The sequence below is a fragment of the Elephas maximus genome, chromosome 1, assembly GCF_024166365.1.
Source record: "Elephas maximus indicus isolate mEleMax1 chromosome 1, mEleMax1 primary haplotype, whole genome shotgun sequence".
Lineage (NCBI taxonomy): Eukaryota > Metazoa > Chordata > Mammalia > Proboscidea > Elephantidae > Elephas > Elephas maximus.
In genome coordinates, this window is record NC_064819.1 from 2,124,239 (window position 1) to 2,149,593 (window position 25,355).

The window sequence follows — 25,355 nt, forward strand, 5'->3', positions numbered from 1 at the left end:
AATCGACTCGAGGGCACTGGCTGGGTATCGTATATGCTACCTGTATCTTTCTGGCTTTCCTTTTTTCCAACTCCCTCTTTTTCAAGCCTCTCCAGTTTGCTCAATCTTCTGTCTGATTGACTTGTTCCTCTGAACATGGAATACTTGGAGGGCTTCACAAGCCTATAGGAGGTTATCTTGTGGCTGCTTTGTATGGCATGGACCACAATAGCATCACTTTCCAGCGAATCACGAAATCTGGAGAAAATAAAATATTTGCCATGTTCACCATTTAAATCATCTGGATGACTATTAGGCAATAAAGACCACCATATAATGTTTGTATAAAAATATGCTTACGGTATGCCAAACTCAAAATTTAACAGACGTACCACTTAGATGCATGGTATACTATATATATGGTATGCCATTACCATGCAATGGAAGCTGGATAGGGCCTGATTACAGAGCTGGTGGAATTTTCTTTTTAATGACAATATTAAACACATTATTAATCAGTTTAACAACATCGTTGTGTTTATATGTGGAAATATAAAAATTTTGCAGGTAGACGGAAGTTTAATAGTAAATGCATTATATCAAACTCTGAGGGACTACAATCTACCCTATCTATTACACAGTTTAGTGTCATTAGGTGCCATCAAGGTGGTTCCAACTCAGAGCGACCCTGTGTACGACAGAATGAAACACTGCCCTGACCTGCGCCATCGCAATCATTGTTATATTTGAACTCATTGCTGCAGTTACTGTGTCAATCATCCAGTTGAGGGTTTTCTTCTCTTTCTCTGACCCTCTACTTTACCAAACATGATGTTCTTCTCCAGGGACTGGTCTCTCCTGATAACATGTCCAAAGTACCTGAGACAAAGCCTCGCCATCCTTGCTTCTGAGAAGCATTCTGATGGCACTTTTTCTAAGACAGATTTGTTCGTTCTCCTGGCAGTCCATGGTATATTCAATATTCTTCACCAACACCATAATTCAAACGCATCAATTACTATTCAGTCTTGCTTATTCATTGTCCACCTTTCACATGCATATGAGGTGACTGAAAATACCATGGCTTGGGCTGGGCACACCTTAGTCCTCAGAGTTAAATCTTTTTAATACTATTTAACCCTTTAAAAAGGTCTTCTGCAGCAAATTTACTCAATGCAATATGTCATTTGATTTCTTGACTTCTGCTTCCATGGGTGTTGACTGTGGACCTAAGTAAAATGAAATCCTTGACAACTTCAGTATTTTCTCCATTTATCATCATGTTGCTTATTGGTCCAGTTGTGAAGATTTCCATTTTCTTTATGTTGAGTTATTATCCATACTGGAGGCTGCAGTCTTTGATATTTATCAGTAAATGCTTTAAGTCCACTTTCATCAAGTATGGTTGTGTCATCTGTCTATCGCAGGCTTTTAATGAGTCGTCCTTCAATTCTGATGCCGAGTTCTTTTTCATGTAGTCCAGCTTCTTGGGTTATTTGCTCAGCAGACAGGCTGGATAAGTATGGTGAAAAGACAACCCTGACGCACACATTTCCTGATATTAAAACACACATTATCCCCTTCTTCTGCTCGAACAACTGCTTCTTGGTCTATGTACAGGTTCCTCATGAGTACAATTGAACATTCTGGAATTCCCATTCTTCTCAATATTATCCATAACTTGTCATGATCCACACAGTCGAATGCCTTTGCATAGTCAATAAAACACAGGTAAACATCTTTCTGGTATTCTCTGCTTTCAGCCAAGATTCATCTGATATCAGCAATGATATCTCTCATTCCAAGTCCTCTTTGGAATCCAGCTTGAATTTCTGGCAGTTCCCTTTTGGTGTACTATTGCAACCATTTTTTAATTATTTTCAGCAAAATTTTACTTGTGTATGATATTAAAGATATTGTTCAATAATTTCCACATTCTGTGGGGTCACCTTTTTTTGGAATGGGCACAAATATGCATCTCTTCCAGTTGGTTGGCCATGAAGCTGTCTTCCAAAATTTCTTGATATAGACAAGTGACCACCTTCGGCATGCATCTGTTTGTTGAAACATCTCAGTTGGTATTCTGTCAATTCCTGAAGCCTTGTTTTTCGCCAATGCCTTCTGTGCAGCTTGGACCTCTTCCTCTAGTACCATCGGTTCTTGATCATATGCTACCTCCTGAAATGGATGAACATGGAACAAATCTTTTTGGTACAGTGACTGTATATTCCTTCCATCTTCTTTTGATGCTTCCTGTGGTCCTTCAATATTTTCCCCGTAGAATTCTTAAATATTGCAACTCGAAGCTTGAATTTTTCTCCAGTTCTTTCAGCTCGAGAAAGGTCAAGTGTGTTCTTCCCTTTTGGTTTTCTAAAGCCAAGCCTCTGCACATTTCATTATAATAGCTTACTTTGCCTTCTTGGGCCGTCCGTTGAAATCTTCTGTTTAGATCTTTTATTTCATCAGTTCTTCCTTTCACTTTAGCTGCTCTACATTCAAGGGCAAGTTTCAGAGTCTCTTCTGACATCCATTTTGGTCTTTTCTTTCTTTCCTGCCTTTTTAATAACCTTGCGCTTTCTTCATGTATGATGTCCTACAACTCGTCTGGTCTTTGGTCATTAGTGTTTTATGTGTCAAATCTATTCTTGAGATGATCTCTAAAATCAGGTGGGATAGATATACTCAAGGTCATACTTTGGATCACATGGACTTGTTTCAATTTTCTTCAGCTTCAACTTGAATTTACATATGACCAATTTATGGCCTGTTCTGCAGTTGGCCCCTGGCCTTGTTCTGACTGATGATATTGAGCTTCTTCATTGTCTCTTTCCACAGCTGTTGTTGTGTTGTTAGGTGCCGTCGAGTCGGTTCTGACTCATAGCAACCTTATGCACAACAGAACAAAACACTGCCCAGTCCTGCGCCATCCTTACAATCGTTGTTATGCTTGAGCTCATTGTTGCAGCCACTGTGTCAATTCACCTCGTTGATGATTTTCCTCTTTTCTGCTGACCCTGTACTCTCTGTCAAGCATGATGTCCTTCTCCAGGGACTGATCCCTCCTGACAACATGTCCAAAGTATGTAAGATGCAGTCTCACCACCCTTGCCTCTAAGGAGCATTCTGGCTGCACTTCTTCCAAGACACATTTGTTCATTCTTTTGGCAGTCCATGGTATATTCAATATTCTTCGCCAACACCACAATTCAAAGGCGTCAACTCTTCTTTGGTCTTCCTTATTCATTGTCCAGCTGTAGTTGATTTGATTTCTGTGTACTCAGTCTGGCAAGGTCCACATGTATAGTTGCTGTTTACATTATTGTAATAGATATTGCCATTGAGTCAACTCCAACTCACAGTGACCCTATAGGACAGAGTTGAACTGCTCCACAAAGTTTTCAAATGTTCGTCAACAGTAACCCGTAAAAACCCCATTGCCGTCAAGTTGATTCCAACTCAGCAGCCTTATGGGACAGAATTGAGCTGCCCCACAGGATTTCCAAGCCTGTGATCTTTAGGGAAGCAGGCTGCCACATCTTTCTCCCAAGAAGCAGCTGGTGGGTTCAAACCACCAACCTTTCAGTTAGCAACCGGGCACCTAACCCCTGCACTACCAGGGCTAGAATGGATAAATTGTGATATAACCATTTAACGAAATATTACAAAGCAATGGAAAAGAATGAACTACTTGCAACAATATGGATGATCTCAAACATAACTGAGTACAAGAAGCCAGATGCCAAAGAATTCATAAGGTAAGATTTCATTTAAATGAAGTTCACAGACAAAAACTAATCTATGGTGATGAAAATCAGAATGTTTACCTTTGGAGGGCAGGTATTTACTGAGAGGGGACCACAAGGGAACTTTCTAGGGTGCTATGAGTGCTCTATATCTTGACTTGAGTAGTGAAGATATATATATAATATAAATAATATACAAAACAAAATATAAATATATATAAAATAAAATATCTATAAAATATTATCAATCTGTTCAGTTAAGATTTATGCACATGACTGTATATGAATTATATCTCAATAGAAAGGCAAAGAAAGTAATTTCTTCTGGGAAGTTGAATTGCTGCAGGAGAGGGACAGGACAGGAAGCTGTTTTCTTTCATTATAGGTCCTTTGGTTCCATTTGACTTATTTTTATTACATACAAGATCATATAGTAATTTGATACCAAATAAATAATTTATCAAAACCAGAAAGTAAAATTTATTATATCATTTGATCTGTAAAAAAATTTAATTGTTAAACAAATTTCCTAGATTTAAACTAGGAAGGAGTGAGGGCGAAGTTCAGAAAGATGTCAGTCGCAGTAGCAAGAGGTCTCCTGGGGATTTTAAGGGCTGGGGAATACTTTGAAACACCTCTTATCTGACCACTTCTGACGAAGCTATTGTAAACTACTTCACTCAAACATCCTGGTTTGCAGGAAATAGAGATTCTACCTGCTCTGTAGCTTCCTTAGGCCAAGATGACATTTCTCTTTTTCCCAAGCTAATTCCTTTTCCACTTGTTGAATTTTATAAGCGGTTTTTCTGTTAATCTCAGCACGAATTTTGGAATCTATATCAAAATCCTGTGGACAAGTAGGAGATTTGCTTGTCAAATGGGTACTTTACCAACACACTCTGTTTCATACATAGATACAGAGTTTTAAGTTTTATCCTCAATTTCATGCTGTATCGTAACTCCCTCTCAAATATTATAAACTCTTTCCATTCTAGAAGAGAAATAAAGTGATTATGTCCACAAAATACAGAGAAAAGATCTCAAAAATATTAACAATAATACAATTAAAGCTACATATTGGAAGATTTTTCCCATGACAAAAGTAATGAATGTTGACAGAACATTTGCAGAGTGTACAAAGTTAAAATAAAAAATATTTTCATCACCCAAAAACAACTCTTATTACATAACTGCCTGGGCCAGAGCGGAGCCTCATAGCAGTCGATCAGTTAGCTAAAGATTAGCTAAAGATCCCCCCCTGTGTGACTCCACCCAGGAAAGATGGCAAAGTCTTTGGAATCTTCTTGATATCACCAAGTTCTGGTTGAATGTCCTTCACCAAGGGGTTCACTTTCTTCTAAAAGGAAACTTAGGGGCCTTCACGTTTCTTACCTTCATGAAGGGTTTTCAACCCTGGAAAAATATCAGAGCCTTCATTCACACTAAATTGTAAGCAGTGATTTTTCTTCCCAGAGGTGTTTGTGTTTTAAGTAATGATGTGTGTACGGTGCACAGTTACAGCACTTGCGTCAGTTGTTTTAAATGATCTCGTCCATACTCTGAAAGTGGTAACCTTTTTCTTAGAAAAATAGCACAGAAGCCTATTCAATCAGAAATTCATTACGAGTTAGATTTCACCAAAGCATTTTTCACATTAAATTGGTGAAGTGCTTCTAGAATTACAGGACTGGGGAGCCCAGGGGTACACTTAGGATGATGAATTTACTTGATTAGACTTTCGACAGTAATTCCGTTTAGGAAAAAATTTAAGCATAACAGGTAGATGAGGCTTTGCAGTAAGTCACAAAAGGAAAATATTAATACAGAATTCTCTTAATTTGGTCAATGTCCCCACAGCTACAACTATAACAAGTCATCTTTTAGAAACTTTGTAGATCAACCAGATACTGTCTTCTTAGTGAAGCTCATGAATCATAGAAATGGGACCACAAAGAATAAAATTATACATGCACCTATGCAACAGTTAGATTTCTTGTCTAAGTACAGTAAGGGTTAAAAATCAGACTCAAACCTATACCACAGAAGAAAATCTCCATATTGTACGTCCAGGAATGTATTTATTTATACACATTGATTTACATCTTATCTTCTACAAAAAAAAACCTGAGGTGGCTAAACCTAGGAGTAAACTTTGTAAAAAGGCTCATCTGCATGCAAACCAAGATGCGTGTCAAGTTCTCCTGTAATTTAATTGCTACAAACACACTGATTGGCCAGACAAAGAAAAGGAAGCTTAAAAATGACATTTGAAGTGTTTGTATTTGTTGGCAAAATTGTGGTCTTGACACAGAAATAAAAAAAAAAAAAAATAGCATGTGTTCAAATTAAAATCAGATTTATTTAGGCTTACTGTTCGTTTCAGCTGCATATGCTTTGGTAGTTCTTTGTTCATTTCCAGCAGTTTCAAAAATTCATTCCTCAAAGCTTTCAGCTTTTCTCTCTTTTCAGCCTTTATTTTTTCCACTTCCTTCATTAACTTATCATGTTCTCTTTTTTTCCTGGCATTCTCAATACTGAACACAGAAATTTAAAGGGATAAGAGGTTAGCAAACAGAAATGTATAAGAGAAAATAAGTATTCAATAATTTGGAAAGTCATTTAGCTTGGTCAACTTCTATAAAACGTTGGTTTGCAAAACTCAGGCCTAAAAGCAAAAAAAAAAAACCAAACCCAGGGCCGTCGAGTCGATTCTGACTCATAGGGACCCTACAGGACAGAGTGGAACTGCCCATAGAGTTTCCAAGGAGCGCCTGGCAGATTTGAACTGCCGACCCTTTGGTTGGCAGGTGTAGCACTTAACCACTACGCCATCAGGGTTTCCCTATACTCAGGCCCGGTCAGTGTTTTATTAAAAATTCCCATACCTGTAAGCTTTGGGATCTTCAATATCTTGTGGAATTGCCTCTGTTTCAATTCCAAACTGTTGGAAGCAGAGAAAATGTTAGGTTTTTAAACTGCATAATATTTCCCTTAAAACATCAAGTAAGAAGTAAACTGCATTTTTTTCCTGCCAATTTCTAACCACTGTAAGTCTGGTAACTATGAGTTGGAATCGACTCGACAGCAACGGCTTTGATTTTTTTGGTTTTGTAGGCCTGGAAAATATTTTCACAAAAATAAACAAGGAAAAAAATGGCAGTTGACTAAACTTATGTGTTTCTGCTTCATTTAAATGGGTAAGTATTAAAAAAAAATACCTTGAAACCTGATCATTCTGGGTGGCACAAACAGTTAAGCGTTCCACTACCAGCCAAAAGTTTAGTGGTTCGAACCCGCCCAAGGCATCTCAGAAGACAGGCCCAGAGGTCTGCTTACAAAAGGTCACAGCCTTGAAAACCATATGGAGCTGTTCTACTCTGCACACATGAGGTCACCATGAGCTGGAATCAACTCAGTTGCAACTAACAACAACAATGAAGTAAAACTCTTAAAAGTGCTTTATTTATTCAGGTACCGTGCTGTAAAATGTCTTAGTTTGTGCTGTTAAGGAAGAAGAATTATAACCAACGAGCTAAACAAGAGTCTTAGTTTGCTAACTAATCCGGTCTTAAGTAAAATTAAACTTGGGTATCCACTTTTTTCTTTCATAATAGATAGGTCTCTGTTTTGCTGTCATTCATTGTAAAGACGCAGACTGTTTTGTTTTCTTACTGTGCCCATATTTTGACATATGAGATGTAAAGCTACGTATTTTTATGGCAGTCAAGGTTTATGTCTTTACTAAAACATGGCCAATGGAAGAGACAATGATGGTTAGTAAATCGTACTTTGTGTTAATTACATCAGACATAAATTGATTCATTTTTATTTACTTTTTATTCTTTTATTGCCCTGAGCTCAGCCCTTTGGTTCTCCTCCGTCAGTGTGATTTCCAGGATTTGATATTAATACTCAGCCAGCTGTCTCCTGGTCACAGCTGTTCACATTAAGTTTGAGCCAAACAGACATCTTATCAACATTTCCAAAATAATGCCGATGGCTGCCACACCTCGCTGCACATTAGCATGACATGGGGAATATTTTGTAAACTACTGGTGCCTGGGCTTGACCTTCAGAGGTTTTGATTTCACTGCTCTTGGATGGGTTTCAGGCATTTGTACTTTTAGTGTTCCCAGACGCTTCTTAAGAACAATAAGGTAGCATCCAGATTGGGAAAGAAGAAGTAAAATTATCTCTATTTGCAGATGGCATGATCTTATACACAGAAAACCCTCAAGAAAACTACTGAAACTAATAGAAGAGTTTAGCAGAGTATCAGGATACAAGATAAACATACAAAAACCGGTTGGATTCCTCTACACCAACAAAAAGAATATCGAAGAGGAAATCACCGAATCAATGCCATTTACAGTAGCCCCCAAGAAGATAAAATACATAGGGATAAATCTTACCAGAGATGTAAAAGACTTATACAAAGAAAACTACAATACACTTCTGCAAGAAACCAAAAGAGACCTACATAAGTGGAAAAACATACCTTGCTCATGGATAGGAAGACTTAACATTATAAAAATGTCTATTCTACCAAAAGCAATCTATAGACACAATCCAATTCCGATCCAAATTCCAATGACATTCTTTAATGAGATGAAGAAACAAATCACCAAATTCATATGGAAGGGAAACAGGCCCCAGATAAGTAAAGCAGTACTGAAAAAGAAGAACATACTTGGAGGCCTTACTCTCCCTGATTTTAGAACGTATTATACCGCCACAGTAGTCAAAACAGCCTGGTACTAGTATAACAACAGATACATAGACCAATGGAACATAATTGAGAATCCAGACATAAATCCATCCATATATAAGCAATTGATATTTGACAAAGGCCCCAAAACAGTGAAATGGGGAAAAGACAGTCTTTTTAACAAATGGTGCTGGCATAACTGGATATCCATCTGCAAAAAAATGAAACAAGACCCATACCTCACTCCATGCACAAAAATGAGGTCAAAATGGATCAAAGACCTAAATATAAAATCTAAAATGATAAAGATCATGGAAGAAAAAATAGGGACAGCGTTAGGAGCCCTAATACATGGCATAAACAGTATACAAAACATTGCTAACAGTGCAGAAAAAAAACTACAGAACTGGGAGCCACTAAAAATCAAACACCTATGCTCATCCAAAGACTTCACCAAAAGAGTGAAAAGATTACCTACAGACTGGGAAGAAGTTTTTAGCTATGACATTTCCGATCAATCCCTGACCTCTAAAATCTACATGATACTGCACAAACTCAAGTACAAAAAGACAAACAACCCAATCAAAAAAAAGAGAAAACAATAAAGAGGGACTAAGAAATGTAATCATACATCTTCCATACGGAGAGGAAGATACGGCAATACAAAGATATAAAATTAGGTTTAAATTAAGAAAAATAGGGGTAAATAATAAGGTAACCACAAAGGAAACAAACTATATCCTACACATCAAAATAGAATACAAGAAAAAAATAGAGACTCAACAGAAACAAATAAACAATAATGAATATGAGAAAGGCAATATATAAAGATAATCTACTCAGCACATAAAATTAAGTTGGAAAAAGAAACTGCCAACAACACACACAAAAAAGACACCAAAATGTTAGCACTAAATTCATACCCATCCATAATTACGCTGAATGTTAATGGACTAAACGCACCATTAAAGAGACAGAGAGTGGCAGAATAGATTAAAAAACACAATCCGTCTATATGCTGCCTACAAGAGACACACCTTAGACTTAGACACACAAACAAACTAAAATTCAAAGATGGAAAAAATATATCAAGCAAACAACAGTCAAAAAAGAGCAGGAGTGGCAATATTAATTTCTGACAAAAGAGAGTTTAAAGTTAAATCCACCACAAAGGATAAGAAAGGACACTATATAATGATTAAAGGGCCAATACACCAGGAGGATACAACCATATCAAAAATGTATGTACCCAATGACAGGGCTGCAAGATACATAAAACAAACTCTATCAGCATTGAAAAGTGAGATAGACAGCTCCACAGTTAGTAGGAGACTTCAACACACCACTTTCAGTGAAGGACAGGACATCCAGAAAGAAGCTCAATAAAGACATGGAAGATCTAAATGCCACAATCAACCAACTTGACCTTATAGACATATACAGAACACAGCACCCAAATGCAACCAAGTATACTTTCTTTTCTAGTGCACATGGAACAGTGTCTAGAATAGACCACATATGAGGTCATAAAGCAAGCCTTAGCAGAATCCAAGACATTGAAATATCACAAAGCATATTCTCTGACCCTAAGGTCATAAAAGTAGAAATCAATAACAGGAAAAGCAGGGAAAAGAAATCAAACACTTGGAAACTGAACAATACCCTGCTCAAAAAAGACTGGGTTATAGAGGACATTAAGGATGAAATAAAGAAATTCACAGAGTCCAACAAGAATAAAACATTTCCAATCAGAAACTTTGGGACACAGCCAAAGCAGTGCTCAGAGGGCAATTTATATCAATAAATGCACACAGGAAAAAAGAAGAAAGGGCCCAATCAAAGGATTATCCCTACAACTTGAACAAATAGAAAGAGAGAAACAAAACAAACCCTCAGGCACCAGAAGAAAATAAATAATAAAAATTACAGCAGCACTAAATGAAATAGAAAACAGAAAAACAACTAAAAGAATTAATAAGACCAAAAGCTGGTTCTTTGAAAAAATCAACAAAATTGATAAACTACTGGACAAACTGACAAAAGAAAAACAGCAGAGGAAGCAAATAACCCAAATAAGAAATGAGATGGGCGATATTACAACAGACCCAACTGAAATTAAAAGAAACATATCAGATCACTATGAAAAATTGTAAAAAAAAAAAATTTTTTTTTAAACAAATTGGAAAACCTAGAAGAAATGGATGAATTCCTAGAAACACACTACCTACCTAAACTAACATAAACAGAGGTAGAAAAACTAAACAGACCCATAGCAAAAGAAGAGACTGAAAAGGTACTCAAAAACTCCCAACAACAACAAAAAAAAGCCCTGGCCCAGACAGCTTCAACTGCAGAGTTCTACCAAACATTCAGAGAAGAGTTAACACCACTGTTACTAAAGGTATTTCAGACCATAGAAAAGGACGGAATACTGCTAAACCCATTCTATGAAGCCAGCATATCCCTGATACCAAAGCCAGGTAAAGTTGTTGTTATTGTTATCGTTGTTAGGTGCAGTCGAATCGGTTCTGACTCATAGCGACCCTATGTACAACAGAAACACTGCCGGTCCTGAGCCTTACAATCATTGCTATGCTTGAGCTCATTGTTGCAGCCACTGTGTCAATCCACCTCACTGAGGGTCTTCCGCTTTTCCGCTGACCCTGTACTCTGCCAAGCATTATGTCCTTCTCCAGGGACTGATCCCTCCTGGCAGCATGTCCAAAGTATGTAAGACACAGTCTCGCCATCCTTGCTTCTAAGGAGCATTCTGGTTGTACTTCTTCTAAGACAGATTTGTGCGCTCTTTTGGCAGTCCATGGCATATTCAATATTCTTCGCCAACACCACAATTCAAAGGCATCAACTCTTCTTCAGTCTTCCTTATTCATTGTCCAGCTTTCACATGCATATGATGCGATTGAAAATACCATGGCTTGGGTCAGACTCACCTTAGTCTTCAAGGTGACATCTTTGCTCTTCATCACTTTAAAGAGGTCCTTTGCAGCAGATTTACCCAATGCAACGCGTCTTTTGATTTCTTGACTGCTGCTTCCATGGCTATTGATGATGGATCCAAGTAAAATGAAATCCTTGACAACTTCAATCTTTTTTCCGTTTATCGTGATGTTGCTCATTGGTCCATTTGTGATGATTTTTGTTTTCTTTATGTTGCGGTGCAATCCATACTGAAGGCTGTGGTCTTTGATCTTCATTAGTAAGTGCTTCAAGTCCTCTTCACTTTCAGCAGCCAAGGTTGTGTCATCTGCATAATGCAGGTTGTTAATGAGTCTTCCTCCAATCCTGATGCCTTGTTCTTCTTCATATAGTCCAGCTTCTCGGATTATTTGTTCAACATACAGATTAAATAGTTATGGTGAAAGAACACAACCCTGACACACACCTTTCCTGACGTTAAACCAATCAGTATCCCCTTGTTCTGTCCAAACAACTGCCTAGTGATCTATGTAAAGGTTCCTCATGAGCACAATTAAGTGTTCTGGAATTCCCATTCTTTGCAGTGTTATCCATAGTTTGTTATGATCCACATAGTTGAATGCCTTTGCATAGTCAATAAAACACAGGTAAACATCCTTCTGGTATTCTCTGCTTTCAGCCAGCATCCATCTGACATCAGCAATGATATCCCTGGTTCCACGTCCTCTTCTGAAACCAGCCTGAATTTCTGGCAGTTCCCTGTCGATACACTGCTGCAGCCTTTTCTGAATGATCTTCAGCAAAATTTTGCTTGCGTGTGATATTAATGATATTGTTCTATAATTTCCATATTCGGTTGGATCACCTTTCATGGGAATAGGCATAAATATGGATGTCTTCCAGTCAGTTGGCCAGGAAGCTGTCTTCCATATTTCTTGGCATAGACGAGTGAGCACCTCCAGCGCTGCATCTGTTTCTTGAAACATCTCAATTGATATTCCATCAATTCCTGGAGCCTTGTTTTTCACCAATGCCTTCAGAGCAGCTTGGACTTCTTCCTTCAGTACTCTTGGTTCCTGATCATATGCCACCTCTTGAAATGGTTGAACATCGACTAATTCTTTTTGGCATAATGGCTCTGCGTATTCCTTCCATCTTCTTTTGATGGTAAAGACAGGTACAGACACCACACAAAAAAAAATTACAGACCTATATCCCTCATGAACTTAGATGCAAAAATCCTCCACAAAATTCTAGCCAATAGAATTCAACAACATATCAAAAAATAATTCATCATGACCAAGTGGGATTCATACCAGGTATGCAGGGATGGTTCAACATTAGAAAAACAATTAATGTAATCCAAAACCAAAACCAAACCTAGTGCCGTCAAGTCGATTCCGACTCATAGTGACCCTATAGGACAGAGTAGAACTGCCCCATAGAGTTTCCAAGGAGTGCCTGGCGGATTCAAACTGCTGACCCTTTGGTTAGCAGCCGTAGCACTTAACCACTACACCACCAGGGTTTCCTAATGTAATCCATCCTACAAAGAAAACAAAAGACAAGAATCACATGATTTTATCAGCTGACACAGAAAAGGCATTTGACAAAGTTCAACACCCATTCATGATAAAAACTCTCAGCAAAATAGGAATAGAAGGAAAATTCCTCAACATAATAAAGGGTATTTATACAAAGTCAACAGCCAACATTGTCCTAAATGGAGAGAGCCTGAAAGCATTCCCACTGAGATCGGGAACCAGACAAGGATGCCCTTTATCACTGCTCTTATTCAACATTGTGCTGGAGGGCCTAGCCAGAGCAATTAGGCTAGATAAAGAAATAAAGGGCACCCAGATTGGCAAGAAAGAAGTAAAATCTTTATTTGCAGACGACATGATCTTATACACAGAAAACCCTAATGAATCCTCAAGAAAACTACTGAAACTAATAGAAGAGTCCAGCAGAGTATCAGTATACAAGATAAACGTACAAAAATCAGTTGGATTCCTCTACACCAACAAAAAGAACATCAAAGAGGAAATCACGAAATCAATACTATTTACAGTAGCCCCCAAGAAGATAAAATACATAGGGATAAATCTTACCAAAGGTTTAAAAGACTTAAAGAAAACTATAAAACACTTCTGCAAGAAACCAAAAGAGACCTACATAAGTGGAAAACATACCTTGCTCATGGATAGGAAGACTTAACATTATAAAAATGTCTATCCTACCAAAAGCAATCTATAGATACAATGCAATTCCAATCCAAATTCCAATGACATTCTTTAATGAGATGAAGAAACAAATCACCAACTTCATATGGTAGGGAAAGAGGTTCTGGATAAGTAAAGCATTACTGAAAAAGAAGAACATAGTGGGAGGCCTTACTCTACCTGATTTTAGAACCTATTATATATACCACCACAGTAGTCAAAACACCTGGTACTGGTACAACAACAGATACATAGACCAATGGAACAGAATTGAGAATCCAGACATAAATCCATCCATATACGCGCAGTTGATATTTGACAAAGGCCCCAAAACAGTTAAATGGGGAAAAGACAATCTTTTTAACAAATGGTGCTGGCATAACTGGATATCCATCTGCAAAAAAAATGAATCAAGACCATACCTCACTCCATGCACAAAAACAAGCTCAAAATGGACCAAAGACCTAAATAGAATACTTAAAACAATAAAGATCATGGAAGAAAAAATAGGGACAACATTAGGAGCCCTAATACATGGCATAAACAGTATATAATACATTACTAAGAATGCAGAAGAAAAACTAGATAACTGGGAGCTCCTAAAAATCAAACACCTATGCTCATCCAAAGACTTCAACAAAAGAGTAAAAAGATTACCTACAGACTGGGAAAAAGTTTTTAGCTATGACATTTACAATCAGTGCCTGATCTCTAAAATCTACATGATACTGTAAAAACTCAACTACAAAAAGACAAATAACCCAATTAAAAAATGGGCAAAAAGTATGAACAGACACTTCACAAAAGAAGACATTCACGTAGCTAACAGATACATGAGGAAATGCTCACGATCATTATCCATTAGAGAAATGAAAATCAAAACTACAATGAGATTCCATCTCACTCCAGCAAGGCTGGCATTAATCCGAAAAACACAAAACAATAAATGTTGGAGGGGCTGTGGAGAGTTTGGAAACTTATACACTACTGGTGGGAACGTAAAATGGTACAACCACTTTGGAAATTGATTTGGCACTTCCTTAAAAAGCCAGAAATAGAACTACCATATGATCCAGCAATCCCACTCCTAGGAATATATCCTAGAGAAATAAGAGCCTTTACACAAACAGATACACGCACACCCATGTTTATTGCAGCACTGTTTACAATAGCAAAAAGCTAGAAGCAACCAAGGTGCCCATCAACAGATGAATGGATAAATTATGGTATATTCACACAATGGAATACTATGCATCGATAAAGAACAGTGAGGAATCTGTGAAACATTTCATAACATGGAGGAACCTGGAAGGCATTATGCTGAGTGAAATCAGTCAGCTACAAAAGGACAAATACTGTATAAGACCTCTAGTATAAGAACTTGAGAAATAGTTTAAACTGAGAAGAAAATATTCTTTGATGGTTACCAGAGGGGGGAGGGAGGGATGGTGGGAGAGAGGTATTCACTAATTGGATAGTAGAGAAGAACTACTTTAGGTGATGGGAAAGACAACACACAATACAGGTGAGGTCAGCACAACTGGACTAAACCAAAAGCAAAGAAATTTCCCAAATAAACTGAATGCTTCGAAGGCCAGCGTAGCAGGGGCAGGGGTCTGGGGACCATGGTTTCAGGGGACATCTAAGTCAATTGGCATAATAAAATCTATTAAGAAAACATTCTGCATCCCACTTTGGAGAGTGACATCTGGGGTCTTAAATGCTAGCAAGCGGCCATCTAAGATGCATCAATTGGTCTCAACTCACCTGGATCAAAGGAGAATGAAGAACACCAAGGACACAAGGTAATTACAAGCCCAAGAGACAGAAAGGGCCACATAAACCAGAGACTACATCAGCCTGAGACCAGAAGAGCTAGATGGTGCCTGGCTACAACTGATGACTGCCCTGACAGGGAACACAACACAGAATCCCTGAGGGAGCAGGCAAGCAGTGGGATGTAGACCCCAAATTCTCATAAAAAGACCAGACTTAATGGTCTCACTGAGACTGGAAGGACCCCAGTGGTCATGGCCCCCAGACCTTCTGTTGGCCCAGGACAGGACCCATTCCCAAAGCCAACTCTTCAGACAGGGATTGGACTGAACAATGGGTTGGAGAGGGATGCTGGTAAGAAGTGAGTTTCTTGCAACAGGTGGACACTTGAGACTATGGTGGCATCTCCTCCCCGAAGGGGAGATAAAAGGGTAGAGGGGGTTAGAAGCTGGCAAAATGGAGATGAAAAGAGAGTGGAGAGAGAGAGCAAACTGTCTCATTAGGGGGAGAGCAACTGGTAGTATGTAGCAAGGTGTATATGAGTTTTTGTGTGACAGACTGACTTGATTTGTAAACTTCCACTTAAAGCACAATAAAAATCAAAAAAAGAACAATAAGGTTAAGAGCCTCAGACCTAGGCAGAGCTTTGTTTTCTTTCAATTATTTTAGATTTTTCCTTCTTCAATCAGAATCTGCTGCAGTGTTTTAAGACATATTGATTGCAGTCATCAATAAAAAGGCACTATTATAAAAATATGGAATGCATTTTTTCCTATACAATATGGTTTTCTAGAAAGAGGCTTGGCACTAGGTAGGAAGATAAAGGTTTTCTTCTTGTTTGCACACTTCCACTTCTGTAATTTCTCTCCTTGATCTGGACCTCTTTAGACAGCAGTCCATACTCCAAGTTTTGCTGATGTTAACTGAAATTTTAATTTACCTGCTCATATCTTCCCTACAATCTTTGTGTATGCTTTTGAAGTTGACTATCTGCTAAATGGGATATCAATGTGTTATCAGAATTTTGACAACGGTCTTTCAAATACACTTTTTTAATCTTTAGGAGAAATTTTAATGGTTATTAAGTCATGACTTTATCCAAAGGAACCATTGAAAATAGAAAATTTGGGTCCTGTGACAGGACAAAGCGTATATTTTGGGGATCTGAACCCTCAATCTTCATCACGAAGTCTATAATCTATTCTGCCAAAGAACAGAAAAATTTACACTGAATCTTTATCATAACCCATACTGTCTATTCTAATATTAAAGACAATAGTACTTTTACAGCCCCTTTCAAAGGAACAGTGTAGTATAAGTTCCATGCTTGCCCCTTCAATGAATGAATAAATAAATGAAAAGCAAAACGTATATCTGAAAAAAAAATGTGCATTTTGAAAAACAGAAACTTAGATCAAGGAAGTGACTGATATAGAAAATTTATTATATTCTTCTTTAATTTGGGGGCGTTCTATAACTTTAAAATAAGGGGAATTCAACACCTTTAATGTTCAATATACAAGCACCAAAAAGTCAAATCTATAATACTGGTAGTAAGATTAGCCTATAAAATGAATGTGTCCAAATAGTTTTTGGTTTTTAAAAAATATGGGCAATCTTACCATCACTATCTTAAAATAAAGCTTTTATTTTTGTTGTCATCAGCTAGGTACCTCCTTAGCTACGTACCCTGGGCAATGGCACTTTGGCTTTGATTTCTTTCTCTAATGCTAATTCAGAAAAAATGTTGAAAACAAAGATATTACTATCTGCTCCACCAGTCACCAAGAAACGATCATCAAAGCTAGTGGAGATGTTTTTAATATGCCCGTAATCATTGTCATGCATACTGAATTGCCAGTATTCCTCCATACTGGTCAGTGAAAAGTCATTCTGACTTAGGATATAGACTCGAATGGCTCCGTTTTCCATTCCACAAAACATCATAATTCGATTAAAGCTGTGAAACAAAAAGAAAATAGATTGTTATTCATACTAATCTGAAAATAATGTTTAATTTTAAATTGAATGACAAGTGACTAAAATTTTAATTGGGTAGAGGAAAAGAAGCCAGTTTGAAATCTGGAGCTCTTATATATCTGATCTTCAGAAGGATGACTGGCACGTACGCTCAGTTCTCAATTATTAAGGCCTAACGATTCAAGTTGTGATGTCCACAGAATCACTGTAACCGTGACCCGTCATTATCTAACCATGCAATAGCATCCTTTTAAATAACATCAGGTAAATCCATAAAATTCAGTTGTGCGATAAACAAATTTTTGATGGGTGATTGAAATACGGTTTCAGGGTTAGCTTTGATGCCATTTATTCATTTGCTTTATCTAAGCAAACATTGTTTGAGTAACCCTCCATCTGGATGAATCAATAAGAACTGACCAGACCCATGATGGACAAAAGCATATATACTAATGGAATATAAGATTTTTTAAGCTTTTTTAAATTCTGTTTACCTGAAAGTGATAGATTGGATGGGATTATCCTCTGTACCCTCAAGAAAACGGAAATCAAAAGGTTCATCTTTCTGTTCTGTGATATCACGATTTTTGTCAAATGGGGGGAACTCACAGTGATACAGGAAGCCAGCGTCATAGCCACCCTGGAAAAGATAAATAACAGAGAGGGCGGCAGTGGACAATGAGACACATATGACCATGTGGAGATTTTTTTGATTGTTTCAAAATTTAAAATACAAAATAGAGGTTTTAAAACATCTACTTTTATACTATTTCTATGATTATAGATAGGTTTGTTTTTTATTTTTTAGGAAACACCTCCATTGTTTATATACAAATGTACAATTATAACAGATAAAAACATTACAGTGATTTTCTTTTCCTTAAAAGGTAATACAAGAGCAATATCACTTTTAACTATATGCTGAATTCCATTTTATTTCAAATATTATTATGAATAGGCAGTGTTTAACAATAGGTCTTTTCAGGTCTTTGTTTTCACAGCTAGTTTTCAGCCTAGGGTACTTTTAAATACTGTTAATTTTCCAGGAAGAGCTATTTGGGTAAAACTTATCCTATGGTGAGGACAAGTGATCATCTGGAAGAGCTATACTGCTCCAGTTCCAACTTGCTTTCTTTCTCTATGTAAACCAGAGATTCCTTAAAGGAAATAAGGGCCAAAACATCTTTATCAACAACAAATAAATAAGAAACAGAAGGTAACAAAATGATCCCCTCTGAAAATCAAATTACTGAGTTTTCAACTTATGACAAAGGCAGACTAAATTGTATTAGCCAGACCCTTCCACTGAAAATAACTAGAGCACGTTTTTTAGAAAGTACATTTGAAGGCATTGGAGAGCTATCAAAATCGCAAGCTCCAGAAGAGAAGGGAAGCCAAGATAAGTGAGCCTGGCATTTAACATTGTTTCTTCCCCTGAGGCAACTGCCAATTCTGAAAGTGGCAGCTGACAGCCTAAGAGACTGAGCATAGATATTTGCAGTGTCATCAAGAAAGGAAGAGGGAAAGAATTTCCAGGGAGAAGAGATCATTGTAAACAAATTGGGCTTTCTGTTGGGACCCTAGAGTGCTATACCCTAGAGCTATGAGTAAACTAGAAATAGATGAGCCTTCAGAGGATGTAAAGGCTAATTTCAACCATATTATTCACTGACTCAACTAAAGTGACCTAAGATTTCTAGCTGCTTTCCAGAACCAAAAGTAAACCCTCTCCAGAAGATAATAACAAAATACAGAAATTTAAGCTATCTCTACAATTTTTTGCACACAAAATCTATCACTCAATAGAAAATAACCAGGCTTGCTAAAAAAGACAACTAAAACTCAAAAGGAAAAAAAAGAAAGAAAAAAAAGAATCACAAAAGATATCAACAGTGAAGATTTCAAAATGGACTTCGAAATAACTATGATTAATATGCTTAAGGAATTTAATTGGGTATGCTTTTTTATAGGAATTTTTAGCAGTCAACTGGAACCTAAAAAAAGAAATAATGGAAATTCTAGAACTGAAAAATGAAATGATGAAAACTAAAAATCCAATCAATCAATTTAACATCAATTAGATACAGTTAAACAGCTGGAACAGATATCAGTATGCAGAGAAAATAAAGATACAAAAATTTTTTTAAAAAAGATTGTAAGATACATAGAGAATATGGCCAAAAGGGTCTAACATACATAAAATTGGAATCCTAGAAGAAGAGAATAAAAATATGGGGCAGAGGCAATATTAGGGGGATAATGTTTTTTTTTTAATGGCTGAAAACTTTCCAAAACTGAATAAAAACATGTTAGAATTCAAAAAGTGCTATGAGCTCCTAGGAACATAAATTTGAAGAAAGCACACCTTTAAAAAAATTTTTTCTTTAAAGCAACCAGAGAGAAAAGATGCGTTAACCTTAAAAAATAAAAAGATGCAACTGGGTTTTTAACAGAGTAGAAGACAAAAGGCAGAAAAAGACACCATCAAAATTTTGAAAAGAAAATCTCCAGCAAAAATAAAGACAAAATGAAAATATTTTAAAAGAGAGAGAGAAAATTTGCCACAAGCAGACCTACACTAAAGAAAACAGTAAAGGATATTTTTTAGGCAGAGGTTGCAACTATAAAGATGTAGAAAGGAATGAACAACAAGAAAAAGGATAAACCAAAACAATATTGACAATATTAAACAACAATCAAACGTCTTCTAGGAATAAAAATAAAATACAACAGGGAAGGAGGATAAATGAAGCTAAAGTGTTCTAAGATCCTTTTTTCTCTGGAACTAGTAAGATAATTAGTTTATAACAGATTTTATTAAGGACACATAGTATGACCTTTAGGACCACCTCTAAAAAGAATAGTAAAAGAATGTATAATAGCCTAAAAGAAGGAGAAATCTGGGGGGCTGGGGGGTAGAACCACCTAATCATCCAACAGGAGGCTAAAAAAAAGGAATACACAATTGGTTGGACACATAGAGATAATAAGATGATAGATTTAATCTAAAATATATCAGTAATTACATTAAATATAAATGGACATATTACTCTATTAAAAGACAATGGATGATAAGATCTTTTTTTTTTTTTTTTAATAAAGCCTAACCACATGCTGCTTACAACAGACAACCTTTCAATACAAGGATATCAGAAGGAAAAGGAAAGGAAAGGATCATGAATGACTCCCAGAGTTTTGGCTTAGTAATTGGATGGGTGGTTGTCCTGCATACTGTGATGGAGATGGAGGAGGTTTTCATGGAGTAAAGGTGGTTTGAGAGTTATGTTTGGGACATGTTAATTTGGAGGTGCCATGTGAAAATGTCAAGTTGGATATACACATCTGGAGTTTAGGGAAGATGTCAGGACTAGAGATAAAATTTTGAGGCTCAATGGCATGTAAGCGATATTTAAAGCCACAGGACTATATGAAGTCACCTAGCAAAAAGGGGGTGCCCAATACCACACCCTGGACTTTAAGGCTTGTTCAGCAAATGAGAAGTAGCAAAAGAGGCTGAAAAGCAGTGGCCAGGAGAGTGTGGTGTCTTGGAAGACAAGTGTTTTATGAAGGGAAGGTCAACTCCATTGAATGTTTCTGAAATTCAAAAGAACAGACAAGTGACCACTGAACTGGCAATACGGAGGTCACTGGTGCGGTGAAGTGGTACGGACAGAAGCCCAGTTGGAATAGATTGAAGACCAAATAGGAACTGAAATGAAGCCAATAACTACAGACAAGCCATTCAAGTTTTCCTGTAAAGCAGCAGTAGAAGGAAGGAAAAGAGAGGTTAAGGCAGGATTTTTAACATGGTAGACTAAGGCATGTTTATGTGTTGATGACAGGAACTGAGCAAAAAGAGAGAAACTGATGATACAGGATAGCAAGTGGTTAGTTTCAGGAGGAAAATAGTTGAGTAAGTGTGAGGGGATGAGACCAAGAAGCCATATGGAAAGAGAGTCCTTGGAAAGGGGCTGGGAACCATTCACTAACTATAACAAGAGGCAAAGCTCTCCAAACATGCATGGATCCTGATAGGGTGTTATATCTGATTGTGGGACAATGAGGACATTCCCATCTGAATAATTTGATTTTCTCAGTGAAGTGTGAGGTTATCATTGGAGAATCAGGAAAGGTACAAAATATTCGAAGGGTGAAGAAAACTGAACCAATAGTTTTGAGAAGTGGGAAAGTGAACACTGTTGGGCAGTAGAACCACCTGCAGTGTGAGTACTGATTGGGAAACTGTGCTCATGTTTTAAAAGTGAGAACTGTTTATCTCCAGCATCTACTTGGATGTAGAAAAAGAGTTGGCAAAGAGTTGGACTAAGCAGAGATTGCACTACCACCTCTGTGAAGTATATCTTACCTTTCTTGCTAGTGTAGCATAATGGTTATGGGCCTAGACTCTGGACCCAGACTGCATGAGCTCAGATCCTGGCTCTACCACTTACTACTTATATGGGCTTGGGTGAGTTACTTAACCTCTCCATGCCTTGGCTCATTCATGTCTAAAATGGAGATGCTAATAGCACTTATTTTATAGGGTAAGTTACTTAGAATGGTGCCAGGTACTAAGTAAAACCTGTTGCTGTCAAGTCGATTATGACTCAGCAACACTATAGTACAAAGCAGGCCTGCCCCACAGGGTTTCCAAGGCTGTAATCTTTACAGACGCAGGCTGCCACATCCTTCTGTCATGGAACGGCTGGTGGATTCAAACCACCGACCTTCCAGTTAGCAGTCAAGTGCTTTAACCACTGCATAACCAGGACTCCTTACAAAGTAAGTAGGGTTACCATATTCAACAAACAAAAACACGGGACACCCAGTTTAAATTTGGATTTCAGATAAACAAAAAATATAAGTATAAATATGTCCCATGTAATATTTATCTGGCAACCCTAAGATTAAGAACTAAATATATTTGTTAAATAAATGAATTTTTTTTTTTTTCTATCTATGTTTTCAGGACTCTGGAACTCTATTACATTATATTACAGTTACTTCTTTTTGTGCCTCTCTCCTTCATGATATGAGAAAATTTCCTGAGGGCAGGAACCATGCCTTATTTATCCTTTGAACTCCACATGAAAATAGACATCAATAATTGTTTTGTAAAATATATAAAGGGTAAAGACCACACAAAAGCAATCCATCACACTACAGGCCACTTCCTGGCTTTTCTAGCCATTGTCTTGTAACTCCCACCCAAGCGACTGGGTGGGACTCTGCAAATAGGGTAACTGTGGTCCACCAAGGGGACTGGTCCCCACACACATCTGTCAGTTTGTTGTACTGCAGGGGCTTGTGTGTTGCTCTGGTGCTGGAAGCTATGCTGCCGGTATTCAAATACAGCAGGGTCACCCATGGCAGACAGGTTTCAGCTGAGCTTCCAGACTAAGACAGACTAGGAAGAAGGACCCCACAGTCTATTTCTGAAAAGAGTGAGGCAGTGAAAACGTTATAAATAGCAGAGAAACACTGTCTGATATAGTGCCAGAAGATGAGCCTCTCAGGTTGGAAGGTACTGAAAATATGAGTGGGGAAGAGCTGCCTCCTCAAAGTAGAGTCAACCTTAATAATGTGGATGGAGTCAAGCTTTTGGGACCTTCATTTGCCGATGTGGCACTACTCAGAATGAGAAGAAACAGCTGCAAACATCCATTAATAATCAGAACCTGGAATGTATGAAGTATGAATCTAGGAAAATTGGAAATCGTCAAAAATGAAATGGGACACATCAACATTGATATCCTAGGCATTAGTGAGCTAAAAAGGACCGATATTGTTCATTCTGAATCGGACAATCATATGGTCTACTACGATGGCAACAACAACTTGAAGAGGAATGGCGTTGCATTCATTGCCAAAAACAACATTTCAAGATCTATCATGGAGTACAATGCTGTCAGTGATAAGATACTATCCATACGCCTCCAAAGAAGACTATTATTCAAATTTATGTACCAACCACTAAGGCCAAAGATGAAGAAATTGAGGATTTTTACCAACTTCTGCAGTCTGAAATTGATTGAACATGCAATCAGGATGCACTGATAATTACTGGTGACTGGAATGTGAAAGTTGGAAAACAATGAACAAGGATCAGTAGTTGGAAAATATGGCCTTGGTGATAGAAATGATGCCAGAGAGCACATGACTGAATTTTGCAAGACCACCGACTTCTTCATTGCAAATAGCTTTTTCACCAACATAAATGGCAACCATACACATGGACCTCACCAGATGGAATACCCAGGAATCAAATCGACTATACCTGTGGAAAGAGACGATGGAAAAGCTCAATATCATCAGTCAGAACAAGGCCAGGGCCCAACTGCGGATCAGATCATCAATTACTCATATGCAAGTTGAAGCTGAAATGAAGAAAATTAGAGCAAGTCCACAAGAACCAAAGTACAATTTTGAGAATATCCCACCTGAATTTAGAGATCTTCTCAGGAATAGATTTGACGTGTTGAACACTAATGACCAAAGACCAGACGAGTTGCAGAATGACATCAAGGACATCATATATGAAGAAAGTAAGAGGTCATTAAAAAGACAAGAGAAACAGAAAAGACCTACGTGGATATTAGGAGAGACTCTGAAACTTGCTCTTGAACGTCGAGTAGCTAAAGCAAAAGGAAAAAATGACAAAGAGCTGAACAGAAGATTTCAAACAGCGGCTCGAGAAGACAAGGTAAAGTATTATGATGACATGTCCAAAGACCTGGAGATAGGAAACCAAAAGGGAAGAACATGCTCAGCATTTCTCAAACTGAAAGAACTGAAGAAAAAATTCAGGCCTCGAGTTGCAATAATGAAGGATTCTACAGGGAAAATATTAAACAACGCAGGATGCATCAAAAGAAGATGGAAGGAATACACAGTCACTATACAAAAAGAATTGGTTGATGTTCAGCCATTTCAGGAAGTACCATATGATAAGGAACTGATGGTAATGAGGGAAGAAGTCCAAGCTGCACTGACAGCACTGGCAAAAAACAAGGCTCTGGGAACTGATGGAATACCAACTGAGATGTTTCAACAAACGGATGCAGCTCTGCAAGTGCTCACTTGTCTATGCCAAGAAATTTGGAAGACAGCTACCTGGCCAACTGACTGGAGGAAATCCATATTTATGCATATTCCCAAAAAAGATGATCCAACCATATGCGGAAATTATCTAACAATATCCTTGATATCACACACAAGCAAAATTTTGCCGAAGATCATTCAAAAGTGGCTGCAGCAGTATATCAACAGGAAACTGCCAGAAATTCAAGCCGGATTCAGAAGAGGACATGGAACAAGGAATATCACTGCTGATGTCAAATGGATCGTGGCTGTAAGCAGAAAGTACCACAAAGATGTTTACCTGTGTTTTATTGACTATGCAAAGGCATTCAACTGTGTGAATCATAACAAATTATAGATAACATTGCAAAGAATGGGAATTTCAGAACGCTTAATTATGCTCATGAGGAACCTGGACATGGATCAAGATGCAGTCGTTCAAATGGAACAAAGGGATATCATATGGTTTAAAGTCAGGAAAAGTGTGTCAGGGTTGTATCCTTTCACCATACCTATTAAATCTGTATGCTGAGAAAATATGCCAAGCAGCTGGACTATATGAAGAAGAATGGAGCATAGAGATTGGAGGAAGACTTATTAACAACATGCAATATGCAGATGACACAACCTTGCTTGCTGAAAGTGAAGAGGACTTAAAGCACTTACTGATGAAGACCAAAGACCACAGCCTTCAGTATGGATTACACCTCAATACAAAGAAAACAAAAACCCTCACAACTGGACCAATAAGCAACATCATGATAAATGGGGAAAAGATTGAAGCTGTCAAGGATTTCATTTTACTGGATCCACAATCAACACCCATGGAAGCAGCAGTCAGGAAATCAAAAGATGCATTGCATTGGGCAAATCAGCTGCAGAAGACCTCTTTAAAGTATTGAAAGGCAAAGATGTCACCTTGAGGACTAA

The 25,355-nt window shown here is 37.6% G+C and overlaps 1 protein-coding gene across 2 annotated transcripts in view; it reads right to left on the reverse strand.

The window, feature by feature from the left end:
* CFAP44 (cilia and flagella associated protein 44) overlaps positions 1–25,355 on the reverse strand; it is a 261,809-nt gene that overhangs the window by 57,962 nt on the left and 178,492 nt on the right. For both annotated transcript variants that reach the window (XM_049876494.1, XM_049876485.1), the window contains 6 exons: positions 17,840–17,985; positions 17,055–17,325; positions 6,608–6,663; positions 6,094–6,256; positions 4,439–4,569; positions 41–237 (listed from right to left, as the gene is read on the reverse strand). In XM_049876494.1, coding sequence (XP_049732451.1) covers positions 41–237; positions 4,439–4,569; positions 6,094–6,256; positions 6,608–6,663; positions 17,055–17,325; positions 17,840–17,985 — 964 coding nt within the window. The remainder of the gene's footprint in view (positions 1–40; positions 238–4,438; positions 4,570–6,093; positions 6,257–6,607; positions 6,664–17,054; positions 17,326–17,839; positions 17,986–25,355) is intronic.